The sequence below is a fragment of the Humulus lupulus genome, chromosome X (assembly GCF_963169125.1).
Source record: "Humulus lupulus chromosome X, drHumLupu1.1, whole genome shotgun sequence".
In the NCBI taxonomy this organism is placed as follows: domain Eukaryota; kingdom Viridiplantae; phylum Streptophyta; class Magnoliopsida; order Rosales; family Cannabaceae; genus Humulus; species Humulus lupulus.
This window is the reverse complement of record NC_084802.1, coordinates 85,268,301-85,293,319: the sequence shown is the minus strand read 5'-3', so window position 1 is coordinate 85,293,319 and position 25,019 is coordinate 85,268,301. Positions and strand designations below refer to the sequence as shown.

Here is a 25,019-nt window from a genome sequence, read left to right as displayed (position 1 = left end):
ATTATTTCTTTTCACAGATTTTTTAGTGTATAGTAGTTCCAAAAATCTATTTAAACTATTACACAAGACACTCATAACCTATAAATAAAAAAAATACTTACTCATTATCAAATCAAATGTTCAATCTTCTTCAAGTTTGGGAGATGATTTTTATTTAATCTTCTTCAACTTGGGTGGGAAGAAAAGAGATGTGGGAGATAACGTCACTTTTTAAATCTTGGTGCGAAAAAATGGTGATGACCTTTGAGATTTGATGATTTGAGAGAGAATATGTGTTTGCTATATTTTGTGAGAGTAGATCATTTTCGTGGCTGCTAGGTACGTGCAAGACAAACAAAAGAGAGAACAACTTAATATCTATTGAAGGGTATTAATGTCTTTTTAAGTGCCTATAAGATCATTAATGAGAGGTTATGGTTATAAATATATGGTGAAAAATGGTTAATTAATGGAGTTATCCTGGCAGATAATGCCGCCAATATTTCTTAAATAAATAAATAAGTGAATAAGGGTAAGAAGGTAATTGCAAGAGTAGTACAGCCGGGAAGAGAGAAAAGGCAAACGCAACTGCCTGTGAGTAGTATTGTGTTGTGTTTTGCAAAGTAGTGAAGCTCAAGGAAAATGATAGTAGAATAGTACCCGCTACTACTAACTATACTTATATGCCCCTACTATCACGAATCGCAATCTGACAATTACCCTAACTACTCTTTCTCTCTTCAATTCTTCTTACTATTTACTTTCTCTCTCTAAACGTTGGTGTGTTAAAACTCCCATACGACTTCTCTCCTCTTTTGTTTTCTTTATTGCTGTATCACTTTCCTCGTCCTGCAAAATCCTCCAAATCTTCTTAGACAATGAGAACGGTTTCCCGACAAAGCTGATCCTTTCCTTCAAATAATAATACTTTACACATTCATGTTCATTCACTCAAATCAATCCTCACTCTGATTATTTTTCTTTCATTTTCTCTCGTTTTCTCTCAAATCTGGAAAGTTGGTCTCGTCGTTCTTTTTTCTACTTGCTATGGAAGCAGGAGAAGATTGTTGTGTGAAGGTTGCGGTTCACATCAGACCTCTCATCGGTGACGAGAAGCTTCAAGGCTGTAAAGACTGCGTCACTGTCGTCTCTGGGAAGCCTCAGGTGAACTCACCTTCCTTACACTACTCATCAAAGTTATTTACTTCGGTTTTTTTTAATTACTTTTTCAATGTCTATAGCTACATACTCATTCGCTACTCTTAAAAGTTGCTTAGTGCTTTTCAAGGGAGTAATCTCTGTAATTCATTCTCATTTCTCTTTTTCTTTTACAGTCTGTTCATAATGTTTCGAAAAGATCTAGATCCGAATTTTATTACTGCTTCTGGATTAACTTTTTGAGATTAAGACGGTGTCACAATCTGATTTCGTCGGAATTCAGGTTTCAGCGGAAATTTCCGTAATTGAGCATAACTCTATAATTGGATTGCATTTATATCGAAACTAAATGAGTCATTCGGGATAAAGGATTGATTAGTGCTTAGATTGATCATTATCATGTAGGAAGATAATTAATTACACTCTCGTATACTTCTAATTTGGGGAGGTCATGAAGAATCCAGTTAAGATTTGAACAGTCGCACCAGAGCTTTGTTCTATACACAACTTAGCAGAAGAAATGTCATGTCTTTATTTAGGGAGTACGGTTATCCACGCAAAATTTAGATTTTAATTTTATTACTCTTTAATATTTCGGATTTAAAGGGAGTAAATGAGCCTAATTTTATTCTAATGTTTAGAGTCATATAGTTGACTTGTTCGTAATGCAAATTCTAGTGAAGGGGTATAGTGGTAATAGGTGTAAAAGGTATGTGCTTCCAATGGAAACAAGAATTTCTTTTTTCTATTTCCCCTCCAAAAAAAAAGAGAATTTCTTTTTTCTTCTTCCTGTTTTGGTGAGAAGAAATGCGGAATGTCGGTCCTTGCTATTTTTGTCGTATAAAATTATCAACTGCTTCTGTATGTTGCAACTTTTATGATACATATTAGTTCTTTAACTTTCATTATTATTCATGAGCATGATTTCACAAAACTCGTATTATTAAACATTCTATAATCAAAAAATATTTTTTTTCCCCTCAAATAAATAAATACATATATATATAAATTCCCTTCGTTAGAAACGAAAAACGAGTGAGCTTAGACAGCACAGTAATGTCTATATGTGCATCCATATGAGTAAAAACCCATCCTTCGAGTCCCAGTAATACAAGTGTGCTTTATCGGGGATTTCATGTTCCAAATATGCAGGTACAAATTGGTACGCATTCGTTTACTTTTGATCATGTCTATGGGAGCACCAGTTCCCCTTCGTCTGCAATGTTTGAAGAATGCATTGCTCCCCTGGTCGATGGGCTGTTCCAAGGATACAATGCTACAGTTCTTGCTTATGGTCAGGTAATATTACATTTCGAACAGTACTCAAAAGGGAGAGCAAGAGAGTGCATTGCCTTGCAATTTTCGGTGACCTGTCCCTTTCGTTAACAATTTTATATATTGCAGACTGGTTCGGGTAAAACATATACCATGGGCACTGGCTTTAAAGATGGTATTCAGTCAGGAATAATTCCCCAAGTTATGAGTGGTTTGTTTAGCAAGATTGGAACTCTGAAGCATCAAACGGAATTCCAATTGCATGTTTCTTTTATTGAGGTTTGTCAAAGAACTTCATTCTTATTGTGTTTGATGCGTTAGTAGTTCAAATGTTCATCCTTGTCACCATGTCGTGTTAACCTTGAGCTATTTCATTTTCTTTATAGCTGACCGATGCCAATCATATCTTGTTTAAGGATACAATGCAGCCTTATTACCATGGTGTTTTATCAACTGTGGTGTTTTTAATGCTGAATAAATTTCACTGAGCTAAAAGTATCAATTTGTAACCATCAACGTGGCTTTTTGTAGGTCCTTAAAATAGCATACTACAAATCCCAAGTATATCGGGCAGTTTGGTTGTAGCAATAGATTATGTAGCGTTCTATCTGCTATGAAAACATGATTCTAACCCTTGATATTAATGTCACATCAGTGATATTGATAGTTATCGGCTACTTCTTTGTAATGCTATGCGTCTTTACTTGTTTCTGAGTTAGCTGACCAAATGGTCTTGATTCATAGATTTTAAAAGAAGAAGTAAGAGACTTGCTTGATCCAACTTTTATTAGCAAACCAGAGGCTGCAAACGGGCATGCAGGGAGAGTAACAGTACCTGGGAAGCCGCCAATACAAATTCGAGAAACATCAAATGGTGTTATTACATTGGCAGGCTCTACGGAAATTGGTGTAAGCACACTGAAAGAAATGGCTGCTTGCCTGGAACAAGGGTCGTTGAGTAGAGCAACAGGAAGTACAAATATGAACAACCAGTCAAGGTAAATTACAGAGGACCTTTTATTTGAATGATATTTGTATTTCTTATAACAACAACAACAATAATAGCAAAAGAATTAATGTCTCCTAACACTTGAAAATTTCAGATATCATTTATACTCCACTTCTAATGCTCCAGCAAGATCTAGAACAACAGTTATGATTTTGTTGAAGATACAAGGCTTGTCCATTTTGTTAAATTTGATTTGAAGAAAAGTACACTCTTTCTAGAAGTCTAAAACTCATATACTTCATCCCTCGTTTTACTACATAAATACGAGTCAAAGTTGAGAACAGATGTCCCTTTCACTCCAATTCGTTCTCTTGGTGAGAGGTTATTTACCATGTAGGGTTAGGGTAACAGAAGCCACTAGTACTGTATCCTCATTAAGGCTCATTTGTCTTTTCTTCTTTTCGGTAAATAATGATAGAAAAACTTAAATGTTAACAAAGTTAGATGGCAAACCAGTATACTTAAATATATCTGAGAATTACACATTTTGTTGGAAAACCTTTAACGTAATGATAATCAAATCACCCATATTCAAAATCACCAAATTCGAAAAGAACTCTGCAAAAAAGACAAATTTTCCCTTTTATAAAAGTTTTTATTAGTAACCTCATAAATCTAAACTAAAATATCAAAGTTTACTTTATATTTTAATAGGAAAAGTATTTCATAGTTTATAAATCCAAACACAGAGGTCAAAGAAAAAGAATATTCATGACATTTTTGTTAATGACATTTGTCAATTTCCATATATGTTATAGTCGTTCACATGCCATCTTCACCATCACACTAGAGCAAATGCATAAGGTTGATCCGGCGGCATCTCCTGGCGATACCAGTCCTACTGAGAGTATGAATAATGAATATTTGTGTGCTAAATTGCACTTAGTAGATCTTGCTGGGTCCGAGCGAGCAAAGAGAACAGGTTCTGATGGTTTACGTTTTAAGGAAGGTAAATGGAACCATTCATGAGTTGTGTTTAATACATTTCATTTTGATTGTTTATTAATCACATGGATACTTCTTTTAACAGGAGTTCATATTAATAAAGGCCTTCTTGCACTTGGCAATGTCATTAGTGCACTTGGTGATGAAAAGAAGCGCAAAGAGGGTGTCCATGTTCCATATCGAGATAGTAAACTTACTCGGCTTTTGCAGGTTTGATTCATCTAAAGTTTTTACTTGTATTCTGTAAATGCTAAATTTTCATTACTAATGATCTGCTGGTGGAGTATTTGGGATAAGATCCAATTTTGGGTGTCTACTTGGGTGTATAGAAACAAATGTTTTTTAGGAGTGGCATTCTCTGATCTTTCTAGGGATTGGAGAAATTTTTGGACTTAGACTTTTTGGGGTGGGTTTGTTTATGTGTTTTTTTCCTTCTATTTGTTTCTATTTGTAACCACGGTTTTCCTCCGCCATAAGTAAGGGCTCTCAATTTTAATTTTATTGGGAGGAGGTCAACTTCCATTGACCTCTGTCTGTTTTTCAAAAAAAAAATGATCTGCTGGTGGAGTATTTATTTATGTCTTTTTTTTTGGCTGGAATTCCTCGTCTTCCCTCTGTTTGGGGAGTTGTTTATTTATATACCTTTTTATTTTCGCTTGAACGTATATATATCATGCAGTAAAATATAGCAGACCGCAATACTTATTTGAAACATGGCTTTGCTGGAGCTTGACATTTTACTGGTATTTAATTAAAATGAAGCACTATACCATTATTATGACTATGATTGCTTACCTAATAATGTAAATGCATTTTGGCAGGACTCACTAGGTGGTAACAGCCGGACTGTTATGATAGGTAACTTGATAAGTATCATTGTTTTGGTTTGGACTTTTTATTTCTATTTTTTAGTTTGGGCAAAGAAAAGTTCTTTTTGTAGATGGTATATGGTTTCCATCATGTATTCATGCTAAGGAGGGGTTTATGTTGTTTCATGCTCTTACGTAGCCGCAACATTTTTTTAACATCACGACGGGCATGTTATGAATTATATATATATATATATATATATGGCCAATACATCACCTTTCACTCTCTCTTGCATTTGATATTTTTCACAATAGTAATTGTTTATTGATGGAGATGATTGTTTGAATATCATGTAGAATTTTTCTAGTTTTGTCCTTGTGTGTGATCCCAGAGTTTTATCATATCTTATGCTTCAAATTCTGTCAAATTTTAGCCTGCATAAGTCCTGCTGATATCAATGCGGAGGAGACACTCAACACTTTAAAGTATGCAAATCGTGCCCGAAATATTAAAAATAAACCTATTGTAAGTTGTTCGTTATTATATGTGTTGCAAAAATATTATTATTACTATCTTTTCTTCAACAAAATATAGATGAAGTTTGTCTGCCTTTGTCAGGGTCTCACACGTGTATATCTTTCTTAATGAAAAATATATCTGTAACAGGTCAATAGAGATCCCATGTCCAGCGAGATGCTGAAGATGCGCCAACAACTTGAGTTTCTGCAGGCTGAACTTTGTGCGCGAGGAGGAGGTTCTTCGGCTGATGAAATACAGGTAATAGGGTTCTACAAATAGACATGTGGAATTGATTGTCTATCAGAGGACAGTAGCTAAGGAAGGGTATCCCATGGATGGATGCTGATACTGTCATTTGTTTAAAGAAAGTTAAATAAAAGGAACTATAAACAAGCACCAAATATTGAAGAGTAAAGAGTATTTAATCTAGACATAATTTTTCTTTAAACAAATTATTTGAATTTGTAAACTAATGTAATAAAATTTACAGGTTCTCAAGGAAAGAATTGTTTGGCTCGAAGCTGCAAATGAGGATCTTTGCTGTGAACTTCATGAATATCGAAGTAAATGTCCTGTTGCAGAGGAGCGTGACAGAGATGCTCAAGTATGTGTTACTCTTTTTTGATGTGTCACTAGTGTTTACTTGATCAATTTGTATAAATTTCAGTTATATCCTGTTTAGTTTCTTGTTCCACTTCGTGTACAATTTCTTCTTTTTTTTTTCTTCTTAACAATTGGTGTATGTAGAAATAGTGATAGCATGTGTGTAAATACTTAGGGTGTGTTGTACTAAGCATAGGTTGTAATATTTATTTCTTTCCTTTTTAGCTATCTTGTATATTGTATATTGCCTATATATTGGCATTTCTATTCTTCAATAAAATCTGACTAGAAGAATTAATCACAAAAACCTACATGGTATCAGAGCAGTTGTAGTCCAAAATTGGGAAATCTTTCCAATTTTTTTTTGCCATTTCTTAAGAAAAAAAAAATAAAAAAATAAAGTTCTTTGAGGCTCAAACTTAGAAATCATTTTTAGAGTTGTCTTCTAATCTTACCTCCTACCTAGAAAACTTGCCCCACCTTCGATTAGCAAAACCCCAAAGTTCGGGGTCCAGAAGAGTGGTGCGTGAGTCACACGCGCCGCCACACTCCCCGACGTCTTCTCCCACGCACGCGTGTGTAGGCACGTGACAGCACAGCTGGCCACCTTTCTCCAGCGTCTTCTTCCTCGACACTTCCTGCTTCGGCTGTGACTCTTCATCTTGGGTTCTCCTACCATTTCATCAAAGAGTTGCATTTTTGTGCTAAGTTTTTTCCATCTATCTTGAGTTCATCAACATCTTTTTTTTTTTTTTCCCTGCTGCCCATTCATACACCCTTCTCTGCTGCCCATTCATCATGAAAATCCAATCTCCAAATTTCGTGGCTGCTCACTCAGCCAATCAATCTCAGAAATTTGTTTCAACTTTATGGGAGCCCTCTACCAACCAACTATCACAAAGTCAGCCACATCTCAAAGGAACAACGTTTGCCATCTCTCAAAACACTTCCGAACCCTCTTCAACATTTTATGATGCAGCCACGACCACATACAATTAAGGCAAATGTCAATATATAATGTGTCATCAAGGTTCTTCGTCTCACACATTCACTGCATCCGCCAACAAAGGTTTTTGGATAGTGGATTCAGGGGCTTCCGACCACACGACGGATGATTTACTAGTCTTCACCATCTTCAAACAATGTACTTATTGCCCCACAATCAGAATTGCCGATGATCCCTCTCAAAAGTGATAGGGATTGCATCTGTAAAATTATCAGATGACTTCTCCTTTCATCTTTTTTATTTGTCCCTAAATTAAGTTGCAATTGTCTCTCAATAAGCAATTTCACAAGACACTTGAATTGTATGACTAGATTCTATCCAAATCTTTGTGAATTTCAGGTTGTGGGCTCGGTGAAGGTGATTGGCAGCGCTGAAATGCAAGATGGACTCTGTATTCTCAAGAATTCTCCTAAAAGTAATCAAGTTCACAAATCGAGTTGTGGTAACCATTTCAATTCTGTTTCTCATTCTGTGTCTATTTCGAATGGCAATCTTATCATGTTGTGGCATTTTCGCCTTGGACATCCAAATTTTGGTTATCTTGAAAAGCTCTTTCCTCAGTTATTTATCCACAAACGACCAAAAATCTTTCATTGTGAAGCCCACCAACTTTCTAAATACACTCAAAACTCTTATCCCAATTTTTCTTACAAACTTTCAAAACCTTTTTCAATGATACACAATGATATTTGGGGACCCTCATGGGTAACAAATATCAATGGATCTAGATAGTTCGTATCCTTTATCGATGATCACACTAGGACAACATGGACTTTTCTCATGAAAGAAAAATTAGAAACTACTTCTATCTTTAAAAATTTCCATTCCATGATTCAAAATTGTTGTGAAAATTAATATACGCAAGTATACACAGTCACACAAGTAATATAATGATAAGCAAGATCGTCTCCACAGGGATTGCAAACAAAATTCAATGTAAAACCAACTAATTAACAACTTAAAATAAATGGAAAATATGGGAATGATTGAGTGATGAATCTAAATTTAAGTGACTGTAAATAAAACCTGCTTAAAATGTGGCTACAATTACTGGAAAAATAATTGCAAGAAAAAGTATCTATGGAATGATAGACTTGAATAGCTAAATCCCCCCTATGTCTAATCTGCCCAGTTGTTACAGCATTTCGTTCAGAAAAGTTGCACAGAGTTAACAGAATTCTAGAATTGCTCGTGAGATTTTTCCAAAACTCTGATTTTGTTCTACTACTTAAATTAATATAGTCCTATATTTAATCAGGTTGCAGAACATCAATTAAACACCAATTCTCAAGTTATGCAAGGTAGTAAAATATTCCTATCTTACTTACTAAGAACAACCTAAACATGGAAATTCTCTTGCATCATCCAAGTTATATCCACTAGATTTAGCCTTTCCAGAACCAGATCTAGCTTAGCAAATTGTTACTCATGGCCAATTAATAACAATTAAAAAACAGTAAGCTCACTTGAATGAACAAAGGCAAATTTACTAAAGTCATGCATCAAGATTAATTAATTCAAAGCATAGGGGTTCATAGCTATTCAAATCTCAAAAGGTTTAGCTCATGTTCAAACCAGTAATTACAATCCAAAACAGAGTTTGTTCATCCATGACTAATACTGCAGTTTCACAAAATATAGAATTAAGAGTATATACTACAGAAAAGGAAAAGATAGAAGAAAAAGAAGAAGTAGAATCAAAGTATGCTTTCGTCCTCCTCCTTTTCTCGTGGATATCCTCTTATGGGTACTTGGTTTTCTGTGTATATCTCTCTGCAATATTCCTTCTCTCTTTTTCCAGCTGAGTTAATGTCCTTCTTTTTCCTCTATGCAGCTGTACTTGGTTGCTTCTCCTGCCTAGGGTACAATTTCCTTTTCCCGAATTAGAAAGCCCACTTTCTTCTCTTTGGCCCACTAGTCCAATCCACATCAGCCAGCTGACATAATTTTAAGTGACTGCCACATAGGCGCTGAAGTAGATGAAGAAATTCCTGCTGGTATTTTGTCCACGTCATTTCCCAGTACCCAGAAATGCTATAGCATTTTGTTCTCCAGCAAATCAGAAGCATTTCCAGCTTTAGTGTTCACTTTGGCCTTGAATTCCTTTCTTTCTCTTGGCAATTCAAAAATTCATTTCCTAAACAACAAAACAAACAGAATTAATTAATTAATTACATTTAACACTAACAACTTAAAAGACTCCTAAATTAGTACACTAACTAGAAAAGAAAGATAAAAACTAATCAAACTTACAAACAACATCACATTCGTTACTCTTTTCACGAAAAATCAAGTTTAAAGTTAATAAAAATAACTCTATACCATAGAGTTATCAAAAATCAATTCAACCAAAATATCCAAATTCTAAAAACTGACGAAGGGAAAGAATACTTTAACTTCATTCTTGGTCTATACTTGTCAAAGCAAGGGAGTGTTCATATTAGTTCATGTGTGGATACTCCATAGTAAAATGGGGTGGCTGAGAGAAAAAACAGGTATCTTCTTGAAGTTTCTAGATCCATCATGTTTTCAAATCATGTTCTTAAACAGTTTTGGGAGGAAGTCGTACTCACAGCTCCTATCTCATAAATCGTATGCCTAGCCAAGTATTGCAATTCAAAACCCCAAGAAATCTGTTACTCGCAACATTCCCTCATATCTCAACTTTCTCGTCAAATCTTCCACTCAAAGTCTATGGTTGTATTGCTTTTGTCCATATTTATGATCATGAAAGAACAAAGCTTGATCCAAAGTCTCACAAATGTCTCTTCATCGGCTATTCCAGCACTCAAAAGGGATACAAATGTTACTCCCCAGTTACAAAAAGGGTTTATAACACTTTGGATGTCACCTTTTTTGAACACCAATCTTTCTTTTCCGAAACCTGGTATTCAGGGGGAGCATTCAAAGGAATATTAGCTTTCGGAAACTCTTCAAGATTTTCAGACTGCATTTCTTCAACCCAATATCTCAACCCTTACCTATGTTGTCACAGTCAACTGGTTCTCCCTTGCCTTCTTCTTTGCCTATCCAACCAAATCTCATCCCAGAAAACACATCCAGCCCGTCCTCCTCACTTCCTATAGTTAGTCTGACCTCATTTTCCTTCGATGAAAATCCAAACACTCTCTCAAACGTACCGCCACTTCAAACTCAAGCACAATTTGATATAAATAACAAATAACTTCGTGTTTATAGCAGGAGAAAAATTGGGAATATAGAGGTTAACATGCAAGAAAAGGACTGTTCAAACACTCATCCGAGCTCTCGCGACCTTAAAAATCATGAAGGTAAGGATTCTATGACTCATGAGTTAGTTTCTCCTACTATTGATGACATTGACTTGCCTATTGCTCTTCGAAAGGGTGTTTTGAACTTGTACTAATCACCCAATAAAGAAAAATGTTGCTTATGGGAAACTAACACCTATGTACCGAGCCTTTGTCTCTTTCCTTGATCTTATTTAGATTCCTATAGAATTTATGAGGCCTTGAAAGATCCTAAATGGAAGATTGTAGTCGTTGAAGAAATCAATGCTCTTGAGAAAAATGGTACTTGGGTTCTCACTGAGTTACCTCAAGGAAAGCAGACAGTTGGTTGTAAGTGGATTTTCACCGTCAAGTATAACTCAGATGGGAGTATCTACAGATTCAAGGTTTGGTTTTTGGCGAAAGGGTTTGCTTAATCATATGGTGTCAGACTCTCAGGAGACCTTTGCTCCCATCGCCAAGCTTAATACATTAAGACTTTTGTTATCACTTGCTGTAAATTGTGATTGACCCTTATATCAGTTGGATGTAAAAAATGACTTCTTGAATGGGGAACTCGAAGAAGAAGTCTATATGGAAATTCCACCAGGATGGTAAAAATACTCCAGTAGTCGAGTAGTGTGCAAACTTCTCAAATTTCTTCATGACTTGAAGCAGTCACCTTGGGCATGGTTTGATAGATTTGCAAAGTCGGTTATTAAACATGGATATTCTCAAAGCCAGACTGATCATACCCTGTTTGTTAAGTTCTCTTCAATAGGGAAGCTGACAATTCTCATTGTCTATGTGGATGACATAATCATAACTAGAGACGATTCATGTGAAATTTTAGATCTCAAAAGACTTCTTGCCTCAGAGTTTGAAATCAAATATTTAGAACCCCTCAAATACTTTCTTGGAATGGAAGTAGCCCGATCCAAAGATGAAATTGTTATATCTCAACAAAAGTATATCCTAGACCTTTTAAAAGAAACTGGAATGATTGGGAGTAAGCCTGTTGACACTCCAATGGATCCAAACTTGAAAGCAATTTTAAGTGAGGATTGAACTCTAGTAGAGAGGGGGAGTTATCAAAGATTAGTAGGTAAACTAATTTATTTCTCTCATACTAGACCTGATATCGCTTTCTCTGTCAACGTGGTAAGCCAACATATGCACAATCCTTTTGAGGAGCACTTGGAAGCAGTTCGTCGTATTCTATGATATTTGAAAATGACACCAGGTTTCGATTTGCACTTCAGGAAACACAACAATCAAAACTTAGATTTCTACACATATTCTAGTTGGGCTGGAGAGCTGACCGATAGACGATCAACCAATGGTTATTGCACCTATGTATGGGGTAATTTAATCACTTGGCGCAGCAAAAAGCAGTCTGTGGTCTCAAGGAGTAGTGCAGAGTCAGAATATCGTACTTTGACCTTAGGTATATGTGAAGGAATGTGGCTCAAAAGGCTGATGAATGAGTTGAGAATTGACTCTCCTAAGTCATTTAAGATGTATAGTGATAGTCAAGCTGCAATCAACATTGCTAAGAATCCGGTTCACCATGATAAAACTAAACACGTTGAAATAGATCGACACTTCATTTTTGAAAAAGTAAATTCAAAGGTCATTGAGCTCAACTACGTTCCCACAAAGAAATAGATTGCCGACATCCTAACAAAGGCCCTACCAAGATCAAATTTTGAAGAATTCAATTCCTAGCTGGGTTTGTATAACATATACAACTCAGCTTGAGGGAGTGTAGAAATAGTGATAAACCCCCAGTTAAGTTTGTCTACACTAGGAGACCACGTGATACCTAAGAATAGGACTGTTGTATTTTTATTCCTGCATATTGGTGTTTTATTTTTTATCTAGCTGTCTTTTTGTTTAATGGGGGGCTGAGTTGTATTAATTCTATTTTTATCCTAGCTGTCACTTTCTTTAAACTATCCAGTGCCTATAAATAGGAGGAGAGAGTCATTTGTAACTTAGCTTTGGAAATAGAAGAGAATAGACTCTAAGAGAGAGCAGCCCTCTAGAAAGGTTGTAATTGGAGATACTAGCATCTCGAAGGCTAGATTGTTCTTTTATTTCATCATCAATAAAGATGTTTTTTGTGAGGGATTTCATAATACTGTGTTCAGAATTTGATGGATAATTTTATTCTCTAAGAATTATCTTATCAATTTGGTGCGGTGAGCTGCAGACATGGCACCAAAGAAACAGTCGAAGAGGATGGATTCATCCACAGTTTTGGAGGAAGATCTTGAAGCCTTGAAATCAGATTTGAAGATTGAGGTTTCGAAACTCAAAGACTCTCTTCATGATTCGATGCAACAAATGGCTACGCAGCTTCAATAGAAATTGCAAGATTCGCTCCAACAACAATTCAAGGCCTTCTTGGAACTTCAAGAAAAATCAAGAACTCAATCCGAGGTTCTAGAAAAGTCAAGAATTGCCCAAGAAGTCAAGGAGGATGAGGCCAGAGCAGCTAGAGTTGCTGGAAACAGGGAGCGGGAGGACAATACAGGGATGGCGACCATGATCGAACCCCATACCAGCGCCAACACACTGGAGTAGTGACGCACAACCACTGGAACAACTCTGCTGGTGGAGTTCCGAATGAATTATGGCTCGGCCAGGAGTTTTAATGACAGGGATCGCCAAGAGACTCGATTTTGCCATGAAAATTGACTCAAAAAGCTGAAGATGCCAACCTTTGATGGAGAAAATCCAGATGGGTGGATAATGCAAGCAGAAAGGTTCTTTATTTGCCACGGCTATGATGAAGAAGAGAAGGTCGAAGCAGCCTTCATTTCGTTTTCTGGAGATGCTCTGCTTTGGTACCAATATGAGAACAACAAGCTGGGAAGAATTGAAGAGGCTGCTCCTTCGCCATTTCCAAGACACCCAAGAAGGTTCCCTTTACAATCAGTTTTTAACCATTAAAAAGGAGGGGTTTGTTTAAGATTTTAAGAGGAAATTTACAAGGTTATTAGCACCCTTCAAAACTGTTGATCCATCAGTGCAATTGAGTACTTTCTTGAACGATTTACTCCCATCTTTGAGGGCTGAGTTGCAGATCTTGAGACCAAGGAATGTTGATGAAGCCATGGATATCGTTCAAGATATTGAAGACAAGAATAGGGTGGCACGACAGCGATACAACCACTCGAACAAATCACAATTCAATGACACAACCATGAAACCTGACAAGCCATCATTCAGTCCAACACCTACCCATTCCACCACAGCTGTTTGCAGACTTACCGATTCGGAAATCCAGCAAAAAAGGCAAAAAGGGTTGTGTTTTAAATGTGATGACAAGTGGTTCCCAGGCCATCGTTGCAAGAAAAGGAAAAAAAAGGAGCTTCCAGTGATCATGGTACCCGAAGAAATTTATGATGATGTTTCAGACCACGAATCCGACGATGACAACAAGGAAAATTTGGAGTTAGACTCCACAGAAGTGCAAAAAAATGTGGTTGTTTCATTCCAGTCCGTGGCTGGACTCTACAAATTCCACCATGAAAATAAAGGGGAACCTCGGCTCCAAAGAGGTGGTAATCCTCATTGATTCAGGGGCCACTCATAATTTTATTTCCTAAACTTTGGTCACTCAGTTGCTACTCCCTATAACTAGCACAAAGGCTTATGGAGTTACATATGGAGCTTCTATGAAGTGTGAAGGGATTTGCAAAAATCTGAATGTTCACTTCCAAGGTGTGGAAGTATTGGATGATTTTGTCTTTAACCCTGGGAAGTGCTGATATAATTCTGGGGTTGCAATGGTTGGCTACTCTTGGCATGACTAAGAAAGATTGGCGGCTACAAACAATAGAGTTTCAGCTGGGGCAAGTGCACAGTCATTATTAAGGGAGATCCTTCCCTGGACAGGTCCTTGGTGACCCTAAAAAACATGGCCAAGACTCTCCAAGTACAGAAGCAAGGCATCATTTTAGAGTTCAACTACAACAGCCTAGACCCCAGCAATTCGGATCCACAAGTACCTGATTTTTGGACTAAAACTCTTGCTGAATTTTCTGATGTATTTGATATGCCTGTAGGTCTTCCACCAAACTGTTTCCACGAGCATGCCATTACACTACAGCCAGGAACGACACCAATAAGTGTGAGACCTTACCGATATGCCCATTCCAAAAGGCAGGGATTGAAAAGTTGATTTCGGAGATGCTTACTGTTGGAATAATTCAACCAAGCACTAGCCCATTTTCAAGTTCGGTTCTTCTAGTAAAAAAGAAAGATGGCTCATGGCGTTTCTGTGTGAACTATCGCGCTCTTAATAGAGCTACCATTCCAGATAAGTTTCTAATTCCCGTCATCAATGAATTATTGGATGAACTAAATGGTGCTCTAATTTTTTCTAAATTAGACCTTAAATCAGGATATCACCAGATCATAGTGCGACAAGAGGATGTTCACAAAACATCGTTTCGAACTCATGATGGCCACTACAAGTTCCTTGTCATGCCCTTCGGTTTGACCAATGCACCCGCCACCTTCCATTCATTAATTAATAACTTATTCCGGCCTTACTTACGACACTTGTGCTGGTATTTTTCGACGATATTCTAGTTTACAGCAAGACTTGAGAGCTACACCAACAACACTTAGCTCAAGTTTTCGAGCTCCTCTGCAAACATTAGCTTTATGCAAACCAGAAGAAGTGCGTTTTTGGGCAGATGCAAATAGAGTACCTCGGCCATATCATATCTCATCAAGGAATGGCAGCAGATCCTCAAAAAATTTCAGCAATGCTCGAGTGGCCGACTCCCAAAACATTCAAAGAGGTCTACGTGGATTCTTAGGCCTAACAGGGTACTATCGAAAGTTCGTGGCCAACTATGCCCGCATAGCACAACCTTTAACAGACCAGTTGAAGAAGGATCAATTCCAATGGGGACTGGAACCTGAACAAGCCTTCCGTAAATTACAAACAACAATGACTACTGTACTTGTACTGGCACTACTTGATTTTTCTCAGCCTTTTGTCATCGAAATAGATGCCCCAAGACATGGTTTAGGGGCTGTTCTTCTACAAAAACAACACCCAATTTCTTATTTCAATCAGGTCTTGGGAGTTCAAGCCAGGAAAAAATCAATATATGAGAAGGAATTAATGGCCATCGTTTATGCGATTGCCAAATGGCGCCCTTATTGGCTGGGACAAAAATTTGTGGTGTGAACTGATCAACAAAGTCTGAGCCATTTATTTAAGTAACTAGTAATTGGCTCAGATTATCAGAAGTGGGTCTCTAAACTAATGGGAATGGATTTTGAAATAGAGTATAAGCTCGGATCCCACCATAAAGTGGTTGATGCGTTATCAAGGCAAGTTGAGGCACCCACCTTGGATTTCTTGGTCACCATGGAGTGGAAACTATGGCTTGAATTGGGACAAGAAATAGCAGTTGACTCGGTGTTGAGGAAAATACATGAAGATTTGAAAAGCGATAGCAAGCTCCACCACCACTTCCAGCTCTACAACGACCTTCTGCATTTCAAAAACTACCTAGTAATTCCAAAAAAACCAACCTTGATTCCACAAATTTTGAAGGAATTTCATACTACATCATTTAGAGGTCATTCGAGTGAGCTTAAGACATACAAAAGGGTGGCAGCCAAATTATTTTGGGAAGGATTAAAAGCAGATGTCCACAAATTCGTCCAGTAATGTCCAGTTTGTCAACAAAATAAGTTCCTCACAACTTCCCTAGTCGGTCTTCTACATCCCTTAGCACTTCCAGCACAAGTTTGGGACGAAATGACTATAGATTTCATCAAGGGACTTCCTAAATCAGATGGATGGGGTACCATATTTGTTGTAGTAGACTGCTTGTCCAAATATGCCATTTTTATCAAACTGAAGCACCCCTTTTTTGCCCCCACAGTGGCTGAAGCATTAACAAGGGAAGTGATTAGGCTACATGGCGTTCCCCAATCCATTATTTCAGATTGGGACCGGATTTTCCTCAACTTATTTTGGAGTCACCTATTTAAGCTTCAAGGAACTACACTAAAGAAAAGCACAACATACCATCTGCAAACTGATGGACAATCGGAAGTCCTCAACCATTGCCTTGAGACATAGTTAAGGTGTTACTCCTACCAACAGTCGAAACAATGGTCAAAATGGCTTGCTTGGCCCGAGTATTCTTACAACACCTCCTACCATACTTCATTAAAGAGTACTCCATTCCGTGCTCTTTATGGGAGAGACCCTCCCCCACTCATACCCTATCACAAAGGTATTGCCATAGTGTCTGCGGTTGATGAGCTCCTTACATCACGAGGTGACATCTTGGATGACCTAAGAATGCATCTTCTTTGAGCTCAACATCACATGAAGATACAAGCTGATTTGAAGAGAAGATCAGACGAGTTTACCATTGGATATCACGTCTACCTTAAACTCAGACCCTATTGCCAAAAATCACTTGCCAAGCGCTCCAATGAGAAGCTTTCCGCCCGCTACTATGGGTCATTTCCCATCATCCAACGAGTAGGTTCGGTCGCTTACAAGCTTCAACTACCAGATCATGCTCGTATCCATCCTGTATTCCACATTTCCCAACTCCGTAGAGCCATTGGGACTTCACCAGCCACGCATACTATATCACCACAGCTCACTCCTGAGCTAGAAACCCGAGGCTGTGTTAAATATCTGCTTCCCCACTACTGCTGCACCCCTTCCTTTCGAAGTTCTCATCAAGTGGAAGAACCTGCCAGACTTTGAAGCTACATGGAACCTTTCCCCACCATCCTAGACCAGTTTCCTATGTTTCACCTTGAGGACAAGGTGAAGGTTTTTGGGGGTACTGATAAACCCCCAGTTAAGTTTGTCTACACTAGGAGGCCACGTGATACCTAAGAATAGGACTGTTGTATTTTTATTCCTGCAGTTGTATTTTTATATCTGCATATTGGTGTTTTATTTTTTATCTAGCTGTCTTTTTGTGTAATGGGGGGCTGAGTTGTATTAATTCTATTTTTATCCTAGCTGTCACTTTCTTTAAACTATCCAGTGCCTATAAATAGGAGGAGAGAGTCATTTGTAACTTAGCTTTGGAAATAGAAGAGAATAGACTCTAAGAGAGAGCAGCCCTCTAGAAAGGTTGTAATTGGAGATACTAGCATCTCGAAGGCTAGATTGTTCTTTTATTTCATCATCAATAAAGATGTTTTTTGTGAGGGATTTCATAATACTGTGTTCAGAATTTGATGGATAATTTTATTCTCTAAGAATTATCTTATCAGATAGCATGTGTAAATACCTAGGGTGTGTTGTACAGCTGAGCATAGGTTGTAATATTTATTTTTTTCATTTTTAGCTATCTTGTACATTGTAATCTGCCTATATATTGGCTTTACTATTCTTCAATAAAACTAGATTAGAAGAATTAATCCCAAAAAACTACTGTGTACAATATATATACACATTTATATTTACATTGTCACATTTCAGGATGGTACTACTCCCACTACTACTACAGCTACCTACATGGGGAGAAGTGAGAGTCTTAAGAGGGGCTTGCAAATAATAGACTCAGCTGAAAATCAAATGACTGAAACCTTGTCAAGTATGAATCCTCTCTGGATTAAAACTTGCTGTGGAAATATTTTTTTTAAAGTATTTTTCGGTGCCTATTTGATGGGATTTCAGTACCCTTAACCAGTCATCTTTAAACAATATGCATTAAGCAATATTGCATTTAAGCTTTTTACTTTGAACCATCTTATTTAAGGTATTGCCAATTTAAACAGGTGAGGCACGGGAAATTGATGAAGAAGTAGCCAAAGAGTGGGAGCATACACTTCTGCAGAGTTCTATGGACAAGGAGTTGCATGAACTGAATAAACGTCTAGAAGAGAAAGAGGTGATCTATTGTTTTCATTGGTTGAATGGATTATAGCTGATGTTGTCTAAAATATTTATCTTCATTTTTGTAATGTCTATGCAGTCTGAGATGAAACTTTTTAGAGTTTCTGACCCTGTGGCCCTCAAGCAGCATTTTGGAAAGAAAATAGTGGAATTAGAAGATGAGAAGAAAACCGTGCAGGTTAATTTAAAGATTTTGAACTTCTTCATCTTATTTATTGAGAAAAGGGATATTCACTTGTTCAAATTAAATCAAGCAGCAAGAAAGAGATCGTTTGCTAGCTGAAGTTGAAAACCTTGCTGCTAACACTGATGGACAAACTCAGAAATTGCAAGATGTCCATTCCCTGAAGTTGAAAACACTCGAGGCACAGGTGACTATTTTTTCTTCTGCCAGAGTGTGCATGTGTGTGTGTTCTCAGTTTTTAAGAATATAACCTGTTAAGCAACTAAATTGTATGATCTTGTACAATGTATTTGTCCCAGATTCTGGATCTTAAGAAGAAGCAAGAGAACCAGGTGCAGCTTTTAAAGCAAAAACAGAAAAGTGATGAAGCGGCAAAGCGCCTACAAGATGAAATTCATTCTATAAAAGCACAGAAGGTTGAATGTTTATTACGGACTTTCATAACATAATAATTCATAAATTTATTTATTGGATCTTATGTATTATGTTAACTCATAGGTTCAATTACAACAAAGAATAAAACAAGAAGCAGAACAATTCAGGCATTGGAAAGCATCTCGAGAGAAGGAACTGCTGCAGGTATATATTCCTTAAAGTAGTGTGGATTAACAGTATCTGTTACGCAACAAATGGTGTCTAGCTAGTTTTGGGCATCAATAGAAATTTCCTGCTGAGACTTTACACTTAATTGTTCAAAAGTTTGGAATTAACACATAAATTGGTTTCATTTATCATGAATCATGATTGGTAGTTTCTGTTCAGTAAATCACCTTTCAAGATATCTTTCTATAATTGTTAAATAGGTGTATTTGCTCATCCAAAAGTTTGTTTCATTCTAACTCTCTTAAATTTTATTGATTAGCCTATATTATTTTGCCTTGTTCTTCAATTTTGATTTTTTATTTGCAATCTTAGTTGCGGAAGGAGGGCAGGAGAAATGAATATGAAAGGCAGAAACTGCAAGCTCTGAACCAGCATCAGAAACTGGTGAGTTGAGAACCAATGCAATGGTAGTAGATGAATAAGGGGAAGAGAGAGAGAGAGAGAGAGAGAGAGAGAGAGAGAGAGGCACTTGAAGCTGACTGTTATACAATTCATTCATTCAGGTTCTTCAGAGGAAAACTGAAGAGGCTGCGATGGCTACCAAGAGGCTAAAGGAATTGCTAGAAGCTCGCAAATCTTCTGTTCGTGACAACTCAGGTATGAAGCATCTGAAACCTTTGTTGTGCTATGATTTTTTTACCTGATACCTAGAACAAACACTAGAAAACAGAAGGGATGTTTCTACCAAATCTTTACCATTTCCTTTTCATCTTGATTTTCTCATTGTGTCAATTAGCAGTTGCTGCCAATGGGAATGGAACAAATGGACAGGTAATGGATTGTTTCCTTTTCTTGGTCCGTGTTTTCTTCTTCCTGAGTTTACAATTAATTTAACTTCAGCTGTATTACAGAGCAATGAAAAATCTTTGCAACGTTGGCTTGACAATGAGTTAGAAGTGATGGTGAATGTGCACGAAGTTCGTTATGAATATGAGAAGCAAAGTCAAGTGTATGTATTTGATTTGTCTTTATTATAAGCTTAAGTTTTTAAATAAACCATTATTTTAACTTTTTAAAATTATGATGTAATCCCCAGGCGAGCTGCACTGGCGGAAGAGTTATCCATGCTTAGGCAAGTGGATGAATTTTCTTCGAAAGGCCTTAGGCCTCCAAGAGGAAAGAATGGTTTTGCCAGGTACTAGTTGTGTTTGTGAAATAAATAATATTACATAATTCAATCACTCTGTTGTCTCTTTACTAGTCAACTTTGTCTCTCAGAGTGTGTTCCATGTCACCAAATGCAAGAATGGCAAGAATATCTTCACTTGAGAACATGCTGAGCATTTCATCCAACTCACTTGTGGCAATGGCATCCCAACTTTCAGAGGCAGAAGAACGGGAACGTGCATTCACTAGCCGTGGGCGTTGGAACCAGCTACGCTCCATGGGGGATGCAAAGAATTTGCTTCAATATATGTTTACTTCTGTTGCAGATGCAAGGTGCAGTTTTGACCTAGTGTCCTAAACAGCTTTTGACTTTTTGCTATGAATCTCATTTACTTGTGTTAAGTGGTTTTAGAAAGTAGAACCCTTGTTTTTGTTTTTTTAAAATGATTGTTTTTTTAAATGTTTTCTTTTTAGCTTTTTGTTTCTTTTCTTTTTGTGTGCAGTTTTTCTTCTTTCTAATTTTTAAACTGCAACTTGAGCTTATAGATCGGTTAATCCTGATCTTACCAGACATTTTAAATAGTCTGGTTTTAGCTTGCTGTTTGCAATGTTGAATAATAAAAACCATTATTAATCTCTTTCGATAAATTTGTTTATCAGGGTTGTTCTATTCTGAAATTTGCTCTGAAAGTTTTAGTATCAAATGACATGTTCACAGGTGCCAATTATGGGAGAAGGAAATTGAAATTAAGGAAATGCAAGAGCAACTTAAGGAACTCGTAGGTCTTTTGCGGCAGAGTGAGATGCGAAGAAAAGAAGTTGAGAAGGAACTAAAAGTGAGAGAGCAAGCCATTGCAATTGCATTGGCTACGACAGCGCCGGTGAGACTTTTTTTGCATGAGAAACATCAAAGATGTGAAATTACAATTACTATAATATTCTATTAAGTTACATTGATTGTTAATCCAAGAGCTTTATATTCAGTACCTTAGAAATTACCTTGTTTCAATGCTTCGCACTGGACTTCAGCAGGGTAACTCACCCAATTCATTGGAACACATGGCTGAAGAAGTGAGTGGTTCACTGTCTCCAGTACCTGTGCCAGCACATAAACAAATAAAGTATACAGCAGGCATTGCGAATGGTTTAGTCAAGGGCCCAGCGGCATTCTTGGATCAAACTCGAAAGGTTAATTTTTTTCTTCCTTGATTATGGAAATTTTGATGTCTTTCCTCTTCATCTATTAAGTGAGTTTCTGTTATTGCAGATAGTACCCATTGGGCAGTTGTCAATGAAAAAGTTAGCAGCTCTAGGACAATCTGGAAAGCTATGGAGATGGAAGAGGAGTCATCATCAGTGGCTGTTACAATTCAAATGGAAATGGCAGAAGCCATGGAAACTGTCGGAATGGATTAGATACAGTGATGAAACACTCATGAGATCAAGGCCTCGGCTACAAGCTGTTAGAAGTAGTTCAAGGTGATTAATTGTTCGTGGATCACCAGCCTTTTGTTAACCACGTTTCGTCCTTGGCCTAAAAAGCATTGGTCCCAAACATGTGGCATGGGAAACATAGAAATAAGTGCAGGTAACAATTATAAATTTCATTCTCACAGTTTCTTCTAAAATAAGATCTTCATGATCAGCTGTTTCAGAAAAAGAAAGAATGTTACTTGTAGTGCCTCGTTTGAATGATGCAGCATGCTGTAAGTAGCTGTTGGGGATCTCTGTTTATGCCAAGGATGATTACCTGATTGGAAAAAGTTAGGTTTGTGATCTTGAAAATTTGGCCATGGCTACACCACCCTTGGTGCATCTTGTAAAGCTGTGTTGATGCTAGTCAGGTTGCCTACATAGTTAGAAGAAGACACCAAAGGTGTGACAGCAAGTCATGAACCTTTGGGGAGAAAAGGTCTCCCTCATCGAGGAGTTCTACAATGTTTGTTAACAGCAAAGTTTTCAGGAGAAGAAATTCTTCTGTAGTCATATAGATGTGTGTGAAAATGTCTTATTTTTTTCTCTTCTCATTTTTTATTTTTTGTGTCCAAGTTGTGCTAATGTTTATTGTGTGTAAACACAATATCAACACCCTTGCACCACAAATTCACAACAAAAAGAAAATTCTTTTGGAGATTTTTTTTTTATTCCCTTTCCTTTTCCTGTAGCTTTGTGTGCGTTATTATAGTTGTATTGAAAATGACTGTATCGTGTATTCATTTTTGTATTTACAACAAAAAAATATTCATGGCATCTAAATATAAAATTAAAGCGACCTTTGGTATTCTCTTCATTGATCCTTCTAGTGTATCAGGACCCCCGAAGGATAATATTCTCGGAAAAATTACATGTGACATCCTTTTTTACATTTTAATTATGATTTTACGGTTGCTTTTTTTTATTTGCTAATATACCAGTTTTTAAATTTTATATACGGTCTTTTAGACTTTAATAGGTTGCCACCTTTTGCTTCACGTATGACACGTGTACTTTTTGTGAAGCACGTCTCTAGCATGTTTTTGCAGCACGTCTAGTCTAATTAAAGTTTTTCTGTTCGATTGTGGTTTATATGGTCTTCTTAATCCCGCCATTATCGAGTAGTGCTATAGTCGATATAGTAGTTATAGGTTAGTGGTGTTCTTGAGGGTTCCTTCTTTAAATATTGGAAGAGTTTAAGTAATGGCAATAGCTCGTTCGTCAATTTCTCCATTGTCCAAGTCTGGCACTAAAAAGAAAAATAAAAAGAAAAAAGTCATGTCTGATTTGGGGAAAAATGATTCAGATGAAGTTGTTAGTGATTCTTTTGTGAAGAACGAGAAAATATATGCAGGTGTGATAATTTTGGACTCAGTTGAATGAGAATAGGTAGCTCAAAATGAGAATGTTGCAGTAAACATACATATATATATATATATATATTATTCTATGAGTATACAAATACAATGGGGTCCAATAGACAATATACACGTAGCTATAAATCTCTAATAGAAAATATTCTAAATAACAAAAATTTGTTACAAAAGGTGATTTGCTCATCTTTGTGGTACCGGCTGAATATTCTAGAGCATTTGAGTCATTATGTCGAGTCATCAAGAGTGGCTACACAGGTATTGACATAGCAGCTGGTGTGGTTTCTTTTACACCTCCCCTCAAACGAAAGGGTGATGGCAACACTCCAAGTTTGGAAACTAGAAACTGAAATCGAGTGTGAGAGAGACTTTTGGTGAGGTAGTCGGTTACTTGGTTTGTAGAGGGAATGTAACAAACTTCAAGTTCTTTCTTCAATACTTTGTCACGTACAAAGTGTTCATTGAGCACTTACATTGAAATTATCGCACCAAGTAATTGGTTTCTGAATGACAGGAAACTTCAGCTCTTGTGCAATGACTCAATCCACGCAATCTCAGCAGCAACTTGAGTTAAGGCTCTGTATTCGGATTCAATGTTGGACCTTGACACAACAGCTTGTTTCTTAGAGAACCATGACACCAACATGTTGCCAAGATAGACACAATATCCAGCCACTGAACGTCTATCATTTGGGCAACAAGCCCAATCAGCATTCGAATATCCTATTATTTCAAACTCTCACTATAAGCAATGTGAAGACCAACAATAGCACTACCTTTCAGATATCGCAGGATCCTTTTTGCAGCACTCCAATGTGTGTTGGTTGGTTCTGGAAGGAATTGACTCAGTTTGTTTACTGAGTATGCTATGTCCGGTCTTGTGTGAAAAAGGTATTGAAGAGCACCTATGAGACTTCCGTAGTGAGTTGGATTTTGCAAGGGTTCTCCATCTGTTCGAGATATTGGTCTTCCCACAGTCAAAGGAGTAGAGATTGGTTTTAGATTCTTCATGCCAAACTTAGTTAGAAGCTCTTCAATATATTTGGTCTGAGTCAAATACAGTCCAGTGTCGTCGACCTCTATACCAAGGAAGAAATTCAGAGGTCCGAGATATTTGAGAGTGAAGCTCTTATTGAGAGCAGCTATGAACCCTTGTACTTCTTTATAATTGTTCCTTATAATGATAATATCGTCCACATATATTAGGACTAATATCTTGATCTTGCCGTGAGTATAGAAAAACAATGAATTATCTGCCTTCGAGTTAATGAAATTCCAAGAAACCAATGTTTGTTTGAGTCTATCGAACCATGCACGGGGCGCTTGTTTCAGCCCGTCTAACGACTTGTGGAGTTTGCACACATGGTGAGGTTTATCTTGATCTTCAAAGCCTTATGTCTAAGCCATAAAAACATCTTCCTCAAGGTTTCCGTTTAAGAAAGCATTATTGATGTCGAGTTGTCTAATATCCCAATTTATGGAGACAACTATTGTAAGCACTATCTGATCTGTAGAGGCTTTCACCACAGGACTGAATGTCTCACCAAAATCGATGTCGGGCTTTTGGTGAAAGCCATTGGAACTAGACAAGCTTTGAACTGCTAAAAAGAACCATTGGAGTTGGTTTTCACTTTGAAAACCCACTTGTTGCCAACAAGATTGTAATGAGTTTGGTGAGGAACAAGAGTCCAAGTTTTGTTGTCTGTTAAAGCACGAAATTTCTCTTGCATAGCAGCACGACAACCTTCATGTTGTAAGACATAATCAACAGTGGTTGGTTCATCACTATTGGGAGTCCATTTGGATTGGCCAAGA

The 25,019-nt window shown here is 37.2% G+C and overlaps 1 protein-coding gene and 1 long non-coding RNA gene across 6 annotated transcripts; one reads left to right on the top strand and one right to left on the bottom strand.

Moving 5' to 3' along the window:
• Positions 1-666: 666 nt before the first annotated feature.
• On the top strand, positions 667-22,628 carry LOC133804272 (kinesin-like protein KIN-4A). 5 transcript variants are annotated; one of them, XR_009878394.1, is made up of 26 exons: positions 671-1,143; positions 2,290-2,436; positions 2,542-2,691; positions 3,157-3,410; positions 4,180-4,370; positions 4,452-4,576; positions 5,188-5,224; positions 5,610-5,701; positions 5,843-5,953; positions 6,186-6,299; positions 18,048-18,162; positions 18,347-18,459; positions 18,544-18,642; positions 18,722-18,835; positions 18,948-19,064; positions 19,147-19,227; positions 19,564-19,635; positions 19,755-19,848; positions 19,988-20,022; positions 20,103-20,200; positions 20,288-20,386; positions 20,470-20,691; positions 21,077-21,239; positions 21,388-21,546; positions 21,626-21,946; positions 22,059-22,628. XR_009878394.1 is itself a non-coding variant. In XM_062242422.1 (25 exons), exons 1-25 carry the CDS (start codon positions 1,027-1,029, stop codon positions 21,839-21,841), a joined length of 3,132 nt encoding a protein of 1,043 aa, XP_062098406.1. In that variant the 5' UTR covers positions 667-1,026; the 3' UTR covers positions 21,842-22,628. The 5 variants fall into 5 exon arrangements, 4 of the variants coding, with proteins under 4 accessions (XP_062098406.1, XP_062098407.1, XP_062098403.1 ...); XM_062242422.1 differs by having other exon boundaries at positions 667-1,143; positions 21,391-21,546; positions 21,626-22,628; XM_062242423.1 differs by having other exon boundaries at positions 19,991-20,022; positions 21,391-21,546; positions 21,626-22,628.
• LOC133804273 (uncharacterized) lies at positions 8,790-21,486 on the bottom strand. Its single transcript, XR_009878395.1, has 2 exons — positions 21,358-21,486; positions 8,790-9,441 (listed from the first exon to the last, which is right to left on the bottom strand). It is a non-coding gene; the product is annotated as an uncharacterized LOC133804273 (long non-coding RNA).
• Positions 22,629-25,019: the final 2,391 nt, after the last annotated feature.

What these genes read in the sequence shown, in the direction of transcription:
- LOC133804272 (XM_062242419.1), top strand. Translation starts at nt 1,027, where the DNA reads ATGGAAGCAGGAGAAGATTGTTGTGTGAAGGTTGCGGTTCACATCAGA. An exon ending in AACGTCTAGAAGAGAAAGAG is followed by an intron (nt 18,460 to 18,543) that starts GTGATCTATTGT and finishes ATGTCTATGCAG; the next exon opens with TCTGAGATGAAACTTTTTAG. An exon ending in TTCTGTTCGTGACAACTCAG is followed by an intron (nt 19,849 to 19,987) that starts GTATGAAGCATC and finishes TGTGTCAATTAG; the next exon opens with CAGTTGCTGCCAATGGGAAT.